The 13,464-nt window shown below is 44.0% G+C and overlaps 2 protein-coding genes across 4 annotated transcripts in view; one reads left to right on the top strand and one right to left on the bottom strand.

Annotated features, from left to right (window-relative positions):
- The window catches only part of synrg (synergin, gamma), a gene marked incomplete at its 5' end in the record, with an annotated part of 55,078 nt that extends 47,606 nt beyond the window's left edge, over positions 1-7,472 (top strand). For all 3 annotated transcript variants that reach the window (XM_080844421.1, XM_080844422.1, XM_080844423.1), the window contains one exon: positions 7,101-7,472. In XM_080844421.1, coding sequence (XP_080700547.1) covers positions 7,101-7,232 — 132 coding nt within the window. In that variant the 3' untranslated portion in view covers positions 7,233-7,472. The remainder of the gene's footprint in view (positions 1-7,100) is intronic.
- Positions 7,473-12,831: 5,359 nt separating this feature from the next.
- Positions 12,832-13,464, bottom strand: dusp14 (dual specificity phosphatase 14; the record flags this gene model as incomplete). Its single annotated transcript, XM_080844670.1, has 1 exon — positions 12,832-13,464. The coding sequence occupies one exon, from the start codon at positions 13,462-13,464 to the stop codon at positions 12,832-12,834; it is 633 nt and encodes a 210-aa protein (XP_080700796.1).

The following is a 13,464-nucleotide window of genomic DNA, read 5'->3' on the forward strand; positions in this document are numbered from 1 at the left end:
AGCCCGTAGGCCGACCCAGTACACTGCAGGTCTGCGAATCATGTAGTGTTAGCACGCAGCAAATCCTGTTTAGCCATCACACAAAAACAGGCTATTACCCTGACCTTTCAGCAACAAGTACATTTGCTCCTAGCGACAGAGTGGTTGAGCAGATCGATTCAACTCATACTTAGGAGGGGAGAAAACCCTCCATGCCTGCCCGGTCTGGCAATCGGCTGGTCACAGTGGCCAATCTTGTCTACTTAAGGTCACTCAGAGAAAAAGAAAATCAATGACACATTATCCCCTAATTGCATGTGATGTGATGGCGTGCAGAAAGTTACGATTGGTGGCCGCTAGCCACTCCGACTGCAAAGAGGCAGCATTACCATGAACGAGTGGCTAATGTCGAAGATGCAGTCTGTAAGAGGGATCGCAGCCATGATGGAGAGCCCAGATAGATAACTACTTTGAGAAGGGTACGATATGTCACTTTGTCACCTTGGCGGGTTGTCATGGGGACCAAGAGAATCATGGGAAAATGGTTGGGACGGGCGTGGGCCTGTTGCTTTTCACCACATGATCAGAGATGTCTCATCACGGTGTTCACTCTATCACTCTCAATCACTCTCTGCAATTCTTTTTTTTCTCACTCTCTTTCTCTCTCACTCACTCATTCATTTGCTACTCACCCCAGATGGTTGATTTCTCCTCTATGTCGATTGGTTTCTGTGGCTGTCTAACATTCCTCTTCCAAAAAGAGCCATAGCAGAAGGAGTGCCCCCATAGTGCAGGCTAGAGAAGGCAGCATCCTACAATCTCATAGTGCAGGCTAGATCCAGCAGCATCCTACAATCTCATAGTGCAGGCTAGATCCAGCAGCATCCTACAATCTCATAGTGCAGGCTAGATCAGGCAGCATCCTACAATCTCATAGTGCAGGCTAGATCCAGCAGCATCCTACAATCTCAGACCTCAGGTTATAATTACGTTTTACCCCTCAGAGGTCTGAGGCCTGCCAGGCGGCTTTGAGGTAGTTTGATGTGCCTTGACATTTTTATATTTTTTTCCCCCCCTGATCCCCCCCATTGATCCCAAAGTGCTAAATAGGCTATGCTACATAGGATATTTAGCACAAACTCAGCAATAATAATCTGAGAGCAGGAAGAATGTCATTATTATCTTTTTTTGATTATTCAACTTTAGGCACACCGTTTTCAAAAACCTATTTTTGTTAGAGTTGAGATATTGTAACACAAATAAAAGAGAGAGATTGTGTTTGTTGAGAAGACTTCTATACATTTAGAGTGATACTGTTTCTTTTGAAAGTCAGTGGCCTGTATCATGCATATGGATAAGATAGGTGTAAGTCACAGGTAAGTCCCCACTCCCCACTGTCAAAGGTGATGTCCCATCAGTGTGGAATGGCACTGTGGTCCACTCTGCCCACTACACAATTATTTAGCGAAAGTGTAATTTGTTGGAAAAAAAAGTGGGAATAAATGCTTTTTTTTGCTACAGTTTATTGAAAATGCTGTAGTCCAAATGCAAACATTCAATGGATCATGCAATGGATATACATCACTTTAAAGAGAGAAAAAAAACTTTGTCTTAGGTAGACTATCTGAGATGCGAAGCTGAAGTTATGAGCTAATCAACAGCATAGCACCAGCCACTATCATAACTAGTCACAAAAACATTTAGGAGTTGACAAAATTCAAGTCAAAATGTAAAAAATGCCACATTCTTTCTCGCTGTCCTCAAACTTTCAGCTGATGACAAGTTAAAACAAAGACAACGCTAAGACTACAGTAAATAGCCGAGGAGCTCACACTAGCACACACTGCAAACTAAGAGATAAATACTCATCAGTGGCCATGTAACATTAATTATTGCAGACAGAAATGCAACATTTGATCGTTGTTGAATGAATATGTGGCATATTACTATTCGTTAAAACACCACAAGTACATACCCTTAAATGTTAACTTGCTTAAAATAGTAGCCTGTGCAACACGCAAATCTCATGATGTGATAGTTAGAAATATTTATATGTACTCATCCGGTTCCTCCTCAGATTGTGGTAGTTCATCAAGTTGTAGCTCTATACAACTTGGAAAGAATAAAATAATCCAGTTTTCTCCATATCTCTGTTAACACGAACAAGTTGGACGTGTGTAATACATCTTCTTCGATGGAATTCCATATCTTCTACCATCAATTTCCATCTTGCCTCAACATAAAGGAATTTTACTTGGACCTGGGTGGAGTTTTGTTACAGTGGATGTCTATCCTCCCAGAGCCAGAGGTTGAAAGGTTTTTCACTTTTTCTTGGCAACGATGCCCCCCCCCCCCCCTCCCTCACATACACACAAACACACACACACACACACACACACACACATACACACACATACACACACATACACACACATACACACACATACACATACACACACATACACACACATACACACACATACACACACACACACACACACACACACACACACACACACACACACACACACATACACACACATACACACACACACACACACATACACACACATACACACACATACACACACACACACACACACACACATACAGACCAGATATTAAACCCCCAGGAACCCATCTCGGTTGCTGACAACATCCATCAGTCTCCCCCCCCCCCCCCCCTTTGCCTTGTTGTCTGTCTGCCTAAGACCAGACAGTGAGACGGGCAGGCAGTGTGTAAGTCGGTGCGGTGTGTTGATGGTTTTGGGAGCAGATGTGCCTGGGGCATCAGTCTTGGGGCAGAAAGAAACACACAGATGCACAAACACAGGGAGACGCCCAAACCCCTCGCACCCGGCCAGCCGGCCTGCCACAGATTAATGGTGGTTGTCTAGTGTGTGCCTGACGTCTGACTAATACTCTGGCTGCGTAATGACAGTTTCTGGTCTGGTAAAAAAAGGCAGCAAGGAATAGCAAATTTTGTTGTTTTTAGGGATGACAGGTCACATTGGTCTGTTAGCTATGCTCTTCCCGTTCTCTAAAAAAATATTATTTAAATGTTAGTCAAAGAAAAATAAATCAGCAGGTTTTTTTTCCCTGAACTAGAAATGTGATGTCCTCAGCATATCAACCTTTTCATCAGACCTGGTACCGTCAGCTCTGTATCATTGAGTCACAGTGACTGAAGAGCAAAACCGGGGCAATCAGCAAAAAGAAGCGATATCTCCAATCAGTGTGCTTCCAGAGATGCTCGGCTTAGAGTACCAACTGACTACTCTATGGCGGAGTTCAAATATAGATGAGAGTTACCTGCACCCTGATATCTTTGGGGTTGGGGAGGGGAAGTGTTGCATTTTGTGATCTGAAAATCCAGTCTAACCTCGGGCAGTGGGGGGCCAAGGTGGAGAGTCTTTCTCTCCCTTCAGCTATCTTCAGGAGTGGGCCCTCTCCGAAATTCTCCCTCACTCCAGGTGTTGTCATTTTCAATAGCTTTGGAGGATTTGGAGTAACGTTAGTCGTACCCGTTTGAGTCATTTCCACCTCAGTGCTTAAAGAATGCTCTGTCAAATCCCTGGGTGGGTTTGGATGATGATGATGATGATGATGCTGATGATGTTTGTGCTACTGTTTGTGCAGGCAATGGCAAAAGACAATGACAAACACTTGAGGGTAAATATTTCTGACACTATTCCCCTCCCAAGACTCTTTTCACCTAACCCGATATAGGCTGCAGAATCTCCCCTGTTTGTCTGTCTGACAGTTGTCGCTATTTCCGATGTCAGTCTCTATCTGTTCTCAATCCTCTTAATCTGTCTCTTCTTTCTCTTCTCTCCTCTCTCTGTCTTTTGTTACCCATAAGTCACTGCTCTCTGTATTGAGTGGTCCCATGTCTACAGCTATAGGCTTTGCTCCTGAGCACAGTGCGTACCGGTCGTAGTGCGGCCATGTTAGTAAGGTCAATCCTTTGTGCTGCTCTGACCTTTACCGGTGCTGCCCAACGCCACCTGCTCCCCCTCAACCTAGCATAGACACTAACTCAAGATGTAGCTCTCTCTTTTCACACACACACACACACACTCTCTCTCTCTCTCTCTCTCTCTCTCTGACACACACACACACACACACACACACACACACACACACACATAAATGCACAGATGTATAGGCACTCATCCATGCTGTACATGTTCAGAAGAGCTTCACCTGTTCACTTTCTAATATGGCCAGACCTGCACACTTAGGGCTGCTGTAAACACCGTGAGTTTGCGCTACGGTCATACACGCACCGATTCTCTCTCGCTCGCACACACTCGGAGCAGTAGCCTAACCTCGCATAATGAAGTTCATCCTCACCAGTCTTGAATTATGGTGTCCATTGTGTGTGCTATCAGGTGATTATATTGGGTAATGAAGATGAATAGGACGTCCTCACAGGCCAATCGGGATAAGGAGACATGAGTGCATGCAGGTGAACACTAATAGCAAACTATCTAACTAGGATTCTTAGCTGCTGGAGTTAACTTTCCTTGTGGACTATTTTCGGTCAGAAGAAGTGGATAGCTGCAGAAGGATTTCTCTCTTCTCGTTTGGCGATGTGATGAGAAAGCTCTTTTTAAAACCAAAGCTTCTCGCTCCTGCAGTGTTGATTAATTAATAATTCATATAATTTAAGTATTTCTAGGCTATCGCTTTCTGGACATTTAGACTCATAATTTGGGGGTTTTGGGATCTTTTGTCACGGTTATAAATGTACATTTTGGTGTTCATCACATCAGCTTGTGTGTAGAAAGTTGATTGTGTGTGCATCCACGGAGATGTGATTAATTGATTATCCCATTTAGTACACTGTGGAGCTATATTATAGTCTCCAATTGTTTCATTATTATACATACTACTGTTATATATAGGAATATTTGTATTTAATTAGTATTAGTATAAGTAGTATCCCTAAGAGAAGGCCCGTCCACCAGCAGCATCAGTAGGCTGGTAGGACTCCATTACCCGTCCATCTCCATTACAACCTAAAGAACGGATAGTAGACAATTGTATGGCAAGATTCGTGAGTAGGCTAATGTAAATAGACAATATTAAACATTATTGAAAGAAGATTAATATACTTGTAATATGTGGGTTTTTCCAAATTTAGAAAAGAACTATGTTCTAATATTATCTGATATGACGCCACTGGCACGCAAATGAATACATACTTCCACCTTTGCAGAGGACGTCAGTTGAGTAGGCAGTCCTTCGATTCGATCTGTGTTCACAGTTCTAAAAGAAAGTGGCCACACAATGCGTCCCATAGGCTTTCCTCCGAATGTGGTCTGAGAGATTGGATCTTAAGGCGGTGAAATTCATTATTTCTGGACAACAGGCCAGCAAAACCCTGGTGTGTGTGTGTGTGTGTGTGTGTGTGTGTGTGTGTGTGTGTGTGTGTGTGTGTGTGTGTGTGTGTGTGTGTGTGTGTGTGTGTGTGTGTGTGTGTGTGTGTGTGTGTGTGTGAGTGTGTGTTTCTGTCCATCGACAGAATCATTGAGCGTGACTGAGATTAAGAGTGATTCTTGTGTCATTGCCCTCAATTCTTGTTATTGAATCCAATTTGGTGTGATGTGTGATGCGTGTGTGTGTGTGTTTGTGTGTGACAAAGAGAGAAAGAGATAAGATGATGGAGGGATTTGTGTGTGTGTTTTACAGATGCATCAGAGTGAATTTTTAACATGCGCACACACTATTGCTGTTTTGTCTCAGTGAGTGGGAGGACATGATTCACAACATGAGTCACATCTCTCTCTTCTCTTACCCCTCTTTCTCTCTCTCTCTCTCTCTCCCTCCTGGTCCCTATACCTCTTTCTCATATCTCTCAGTTTCTGTTCATTATCATCAATGTGCCTTCTCTCTCTCTCTTTCTTTCTTTCTGTTCTCTCAATTCAGTCTCTCTTCTGTTTTTTTCTGATTTCCATGTCTCTCTCATCTCTTCTTCTCTTACCCCTCTCCCTCTCTCTCTCTCTCTCTCTCTCTCTCTCTCTCTCTCTCTCTCTCTCTCTCTCTCTCTGCCTCCCTCCTGTGCTCTCTATCTATCCATCTGTGTCTCCTCAGCATCATCTCTGATATTTCTCCAGAGAAGCAGCACCACACATATTATCATCTCCTCACCTCAAACCTCAGGACCACAGCTGTGCCTCTCTAAATCGATGCGCCATGCATACTCTTCATCTCTCCTGCTAACACACACACACACACACACTCACACACTAGCTTCCTTAATCTCCATCTCTCTCTGACATGCACGCACACATAAACACACACTGTTCCTATCTTTTTCAGTCACACAGAAACACACACACACACACACACACACACTCACTGTTCTTCTTTATCACTGTCTCTCTCTCACACACACACACACACACACACACACACACACACACACTAATCGTACACACTGCTGAAAATAGATATTTTACGTGGGAGAGTCTCATCCCACATTCATCCCAGGAAAATGGGTAAGGGGGACACGGATCTCACACACCACACAAGAGTCGCCTCCCAGCCTCACTCACACAGCTTCCCCTGCTAATAGTGCCATCCCAGTCATCCATCTGCTGAAGGAGAAGACCTACTCTCTAGCAACCTCCCTTCTTAGTGGTCCCATTTCAAGTATTCTTAATAGTGTGTACTTTGGCTACTGAAGTAATAGATATTAACCCTACTAACGGTGTTTCAAATGAAAATACAGATGATTTGATATCACTGCCAACTAAACATAACCCTAACCCCTAAATCACTGGCTTTAATAAGAAGCAGTAAAGTAGAGTACTTTGTACTAATCAATTCATTAAATCTGAGTTCTGTGTGGCGTGGCTATTAAATATTTAGACTAATGCTGTAATTCATTCCTAATGAAGAAAACTAGTAATAACGGTCTCGTTCTTTAATAGCCACAAGTCACTTAAGGACACTTAATAAATATAAATAATGTTCTCCCCCAGATTGATATTTTGTGTGTTGGGGCCCCACTGGGTTTTGGCTGGTTGTGCCCAGTGGTCAAGGGTTTTTCTCTATCTTAATTTCACTCATTGTCCCTTCCCCCGACTGACTGTCCTGTGCTTGACCTGCAGGCCTTCAACTCGGAGACAGACAACTTCAAGCTGACGTACGGTGGACACCAGTACCACGCTAGCTGCGCCAACTTCTGGATCAACTGCGTGGAGCCCAAACCACCCGCCCTCATCCTGCCCGACCTACTCTAAGGGGTGTCGCCACTGCTCCTGCGCAGCTACCACGGAAACGCACACAAGGGTAGCCGACACTGGATGAATGCGGAAGCCTGGCATCGTAACCTAACCCCCACCCCCTTCCATCTTCCCCTCTTTCCCCTCTTGCCCTGTCTGGGAGGACTCGCACAGTGATGTAGAGCAGATCAGAACGGTTCCCCAGCAACCATCTGTATTTATTTATTTATTGCTTCATGTGTTTATTCTGTTGACGAGAGTTCCTGTCACTTGATTGTTTTTTTTTGGGGGGGGGGGGGGGGGGGCGCTTGTCGCCTTTTGAGAACGTGGCTGAAATCTTCTCCTGGCTCATAAATTATTCTGATCCCTACATCATTCTCCTCTTTGCCATGTATTTCCCATGTATATCAGCCACTTTTCTAACTGAGAGGAAGCAAGAGCAGGAGTCACTCAGTATTCTTCACCGATGCACCCGTCTGTCTGTCTCTTCTCCTTGGCCAGTTGTTTGCCATAATATTGCGGTGATCTGACATTGACCCCTTGCTCTTGCCAATGCTGCATCTTGTCTTCTATTCTTCTGGGAGGCTATTCCTAAGCACAGCTCCACGTCACCCACATTAGCACGTGATCACTAGTTTGAGCTGGGAAGAAGCAGGACTGCCTAAAAGTAGGCATCACTGTTCGACCTCTGGCTTGAAGCCACCTAAGACAAAGTGACAAGCTTGAGTATAACCTTATGAATTCAAATGAATGAATGTGAAATCAAATTTAAGAAATGTTGAGCACTGACTCTGTTTGAAACGCTGCTTTTAGCATTCCAGACTTTAATAGTCTTATTTTGAGGACCTTGCTCGGAAGGCGGGAGAGATTGGGTTGTTGTACATAGTCATCCTCAGAACTATCTTTTTTTCGTTTTCAGGTCTTTTTTCTACTCATGTGACCACATATCACTGGAGAAACTAACTTATCTATTCAGACAGGGTTTAAATGTATCGGTTGTGTGTTTTGTTTTTGTTGTGGAATACTTTAATGCTGTGGTTTCTGATTGTCTATGCCGAAAGATGAGGCAATGTCTGAAATTTTAAATGTTTTGCTTTTTTTGTAGGCACATCTGAATGTCTTCTCTATACAGTGTGATTCTTTTTATTTTATTTTGACGGTATCATGTTGAAAATCAATCTTTGCTACTTGAAAGATATGTTTCTATCGATCGAATCGTATTAAAAGGGAAGGTACATATCAGTGGACTCTGAAGACAGAAGGTAAAGACTTTACGGTCGACTGTAAATACTGGATTTGGAATGAGCCTGCTGTTGGGGCAGCAGCACTTTGTGTGTTTATGACGCTCATAGTATTGCGGTGACCAATGTAAACCATGTGATGATTTATCATGCCGATTAAAAAATATGTATATCAAAAGTGGATATCGGCTTGTGTAGTTTTTGAAAACCAACCAAGTATTGTTAAGAATTAGTACACTAAACATTTTTTGTAGATAAAATCTGTAGTCGTGCAGTTGACCTTAAAGTAATTGGATTTGACTGCTTGAAATAGTGTTCTTACATCAAAAATATATTCACCACTTGAACCTTCCACCCATGATGACAAGTTTGCAGTTGGCAAGAACCAGTCTGACACCGTTTTTGCCCTCAGCAGTGAATGGACTTGTTACCTCTCTCTCCCTCCCTCCCTCTCCTTCTCTCTCTCTTTTTCTCTGTCTTTTGTCCTCTCTCTCTCTCTTTCCCCCCTGAGTCACCAGCGGGGTCACAGGCACATTTAAGACTCTTTAATTCTGCTCTCTAAGACGTAGATTATGCCATCTAAACCATCCACTCTGACTTTTCAGTGGAGACTCCACAGCCCAAATGTAACTTATTACAAGCTATGGCCTAAAGCCTCTCCAGAGACGGATTTGGATGAGACACACAGAAAGCCCCCACGTGGAGATGGGACAGTGGCCACTGATGGGAACACAGAGGAAACGGTTCATTAGTGAAGTAGAGAAGATTTCATACTTCCTCATCAATTTGTCCAGAAAGCTGAATTGGTGAGGAGTTCACTGAAGACTTAAAAATTGGAACTTAATTGGAGCTTTTTCGCTCCATTTTCACTGAACCTTTGATGGGTTCATAAGAAGCCATCGCTATAACCAAAGATAAACATCCTATACATTTAAAAATGAAGGATCATTAACAGAAAATACATGCAGGCCTGGGCTTGTTTTTAACTAATACTGCATTTTGTATTTGAGGGATTTCTAGGTATTTATCAGTAGTTATCTAGCTAACTAAGGGGGATACTAACCCCTTTCTAATGGCGTAAAAGCCTAGACTATACCTCATAAAAAGAGACAATAAATTCCTCTTATTATTACATTGTGTATCAGGGAGCAGTTAATCATGATGCTGTTCCATCAATATTACTGTATCACCGAGGGCAATTCAGTTAAGTGTTTGTACAATACGTAATGTATACAAACCTTTTTCTGTCAGTTGAATGCCAGTAGAATATGGGGAACATCTTGGAACATTTTATGCAGATATGAATTAGATGTACAGATGGACTATGACTATGTCCAGCGGACACGTCTCCCTCTCTCCCTCTCTTTAGGTCTGTGGCCTTGTTGTAGGCAATTGATTGCTTTCCCTGGCATTAGTTTAATGTTATGTATGGATCCCTTGAGGCACCAGTGCCTTGGTGATAGTTGTTAAGGTTGCTGTTGTTTTTATTTGCTGTCAAAATCATTTTCATCCCAAAGTGCATCCTTGTGCATATATCTACATATGTGCATATATCCACCATTCCAATTGATTATTGTCACCTAAATATTCAGTGACAGCAGCTAAGGCAAAGATTTGCCGGGTTCTGACACAAATTTAATATTTGTATCTTGCCAAACTGTCGCTCATATTTCCCTGGTCTCTTCTATGCCTTCTCCTCAGGCACACTAACCCTGCTCAGTGGCGGAGAGCCATGCGAGCTGCCTCTCAAAGCCTTGACCTTCTCAGGTAACTCAGTGGCCTCTCAGGTTTAATTTCCTCTGTGTATCCGCACCCCCACACAGAGTCAGAGAGGGGAGCTCAGACTTATTGTTTGTTGTCATGTGACGAGAGTGATGGCTCGATAACCCGCAGAACAGTGACATCTTGATCAGATTATACTAAACGATGCACAGAGAACTCATTTCAGCAGAGGGCTTCAGTTTATGGTTTAGGTCGGATGTGGGTGTATTTTGCTTGTTTGTCTGTTGTTGGTTGGTATATTTGTGTTTTACATTTGTGGTGATTATTTTTATAGAATATGTACATCAGCTCATGAATAAGAATGTTGGTTGATTTGAATTTTGCATATCTTGTGATTTTATATTTTCTGTTGTTATGTACAACTACTTACAAACACACTGCCGACATTCTGAGGCAGGTAAGTGATTCTTACAAAGACATCTCACATCAAGGTGTAAGAAGATGCCTCCAGCCTCTTATCGCTTACCTTGAGATGAGCCTCGTCTTGCAGGAGTGTTTCTGCAAACCAGTTAAGCACCTGCCAGAGTGCCAGGACCACAGAAGTGGAGGATCAGTTTTTCAAACAAGCTGGAGTATATCCACAACATCCTGGCATTGCCGTCGGAAATTCATTTATTTTGTGCTTGTTCTCTCCCTTGGAGGGCCATTCAACATAATTGTTTGGATGCGTTAAGAGAATGGCTGGTGTGATAAAATGATGAAATCCTGCTCCAGCTGAATTCAATACTTGCCTTTAGTGTAAGGCATAATGACATCCAATCAGTCTGGGGGGAGACGCAAACGTGTGCAGTGTGACTTTTTTGTTAATGCAGCTGCTGTGTAGCAGGGTTGTACAGGCCATCGGGCATCCAAGAGGGCTAGTGGTTCTTCAAAACAAACTCTATGTCAGGTTTTTACTAGCCCAATCTGCCAAGTTACTAACTTACTAGCACCCCCGGACGGTGCTAGCAGACCAGTACTGTGACAAATCTCTCTCCCAGTACACCCTCTGTTGTGAAGGGATTGGTGGGAGGGTTCAAAAATGTCAGTGCTGTTTCAAACAGGTCATTCTTTACTTTTGGGAGGGTGCGCTGTGAAAGTAATGTTTTGAAACATGAACAAGATAAAGTTTGATTTTATTTTCACCCTCTTGTTTTCAAACAGAAGTTAACCATTAGTTATTTTAAGATATCAGTGACTAAGGACTGAACATAGATTTTTTTTTTAAAGCCTTTCCATCCACTCAATATCCCAAGAGTGCTCTCCTGTTGAAGTTACACAGTTAAAATGTTTTATCTTCTGAAGACATGTTGATAACCAAGAAAAAACTAACTGCTGATTTAAGACAAACATATGCAAACAAAAGTAGATAAAATAAGTGGTGGTCATTGTTAAATAGACCTTCATAACACTCCCAAACTCTTTTTGCGAAAAGCTTTCTTTAACAACTAACAAATAAACTATCCTTTAGAAGCACCATAAATCCAATTCTTGCATATAATCCACCCAATTTTCTTTGTTATTTACATAGACTGATATGGAAATAAAGAAACATATCTATTCATAGACCTTGATTTACTTCATTCGTAGTGCATCATGTTATGTATCATATCTATCATTACACTGTTTCTTTCTTTCTGATATGACCTGTGCACATTTAACTCCCCTTTCTGTTACTGTACAGTCATTTATAGAATTTAATAAGTGCTACTTGAGCAGACTGCTGCCACTCACGTTAAAAGACGACAGCGAAACTGGCACAATACCATCACCAACACCAACATCAAATTTGTAGGGACACCAATGTTTGTGTTTGCCTGTGAGTCAGTGTGTGTCGAAAGGCTCCAACATATGACTCCAGGCTGTATGTGTGTATTTTTTTTGTGTGTGTATGTGTTGTGTTGTGTTGTGTTGTGTTGTGTTGTGTTGTGTTGTGTTGTGTTGTGTTGTGTTGTGTTGTGTTGTGTTGTGTTGTGTTGTGTTGTGTTGTGTTGTGCTGTGTTGTGTTGTGCTATGTTCTGCTGTGTTCTGCTGTGTTGTGTGTGTAGTTGTGTGGACATGTATATGTGTTCTTCACTGTGAAGATGCCCCAAATCAACGCCACACCACTTCCTTGGTCACTTGCGCTAACACACACAGGTGCATCAGGACATTCTCAGGTTCTTCGTAGAAATCCAGTGGTCAATCGGCCTGCATCCTAACACACATCTCCCCCCACACACACACCCTCCCTCTTTCCCTCACTCTAACTGTCTGGGTTGGACCGTTGGTTAGCATAGCAGCACAGAGGCAGCTAGTAGACAGCTAGTAGACAGCTAGTAGAACGACGGTGGCACTTTCTGCTCCTTCAAAAACCTCCCGCACCACACGCCACTTACACTTCTCTCGGGGGTTGGGGGCTGGGAAGAACGCCAGAAGTTCTTCAGTCTAGCGGGAGAAAAATTTTCCCTCCAGGAAGACGGTGAACTCAAAGAACAGCCATCTGCCATATAATCCTCCATCAGCCCACCCTTCCATCCATTCTTTCTCATTTCACTCTCTTTCTCTCCATCTTAGCATGGGAGCCCTCCTCCTCTTCTCCTTCTTGCCCCCCTGCCTCCTGCTCCCCCAACCCCCTACATGCTCCAGTAGGGCACCAGGTTCCTGCGGTCCCTCTCATAGACGTCAGGCACCACGCCGTAGGGCGTCTGCACCATCTTGACGGAGCTGCGCCCGAAGAGCTTGCGCTCGTACTCGATGAGCTGGCGCCAGAAGCCGCCGTTGGGCCGGATGACTGGCCGGCGGGCCTTGACCCAGGCGTGCGCCTCGGCCAGCGACACGCGGTGGTACTTCATGAGGTAGGCCAGGCAGAGCGAGGCCGAGCGGCTGACGCCAGCGGCGCAATGCACCAGCACGGCGCCACGCTTGCGGCCCACGCTGTGGATCTTGTCCGCGATGCTGTCGAAGTATAGCGCGATGGGCGAGTGCGGTGCGTCGGCCAGGGGCACTTTCACGTACTCTACGTGCGGCCAGTTGAAATTGGGCAGCTCGATGGTGGCGTTCACCACGCACGTGATGCCTTTGGAGAGCAGCAGGCTGCGGTTGGACGCCACGTTGCCCCGGCTGAGGAACAGGGAGGGCGTTATCTGAGCGATGCCCCCAAGGAGGCTGCCGGACTCGGGCACAAGGCGGGGGATGGTGGCCGGAACCATGGAGGTCCGGTGATGCTGGTGGTGATGGTGGAGGAATCCCTGACTACGGGAGCCCAT

Source organism: Sprattus sprattus (assembly GCF_963457725.1).
Source record: "Sprattus sprattus genome assembly, chromosome: 9".
NCBI classification, from domain to species: domain Eukaryota; kingdom Metazoa; phylum Chordata; class Actinopteri; order Clupeiformes; family Clupeidae; genus Sprattus; species Sprattus sprattus.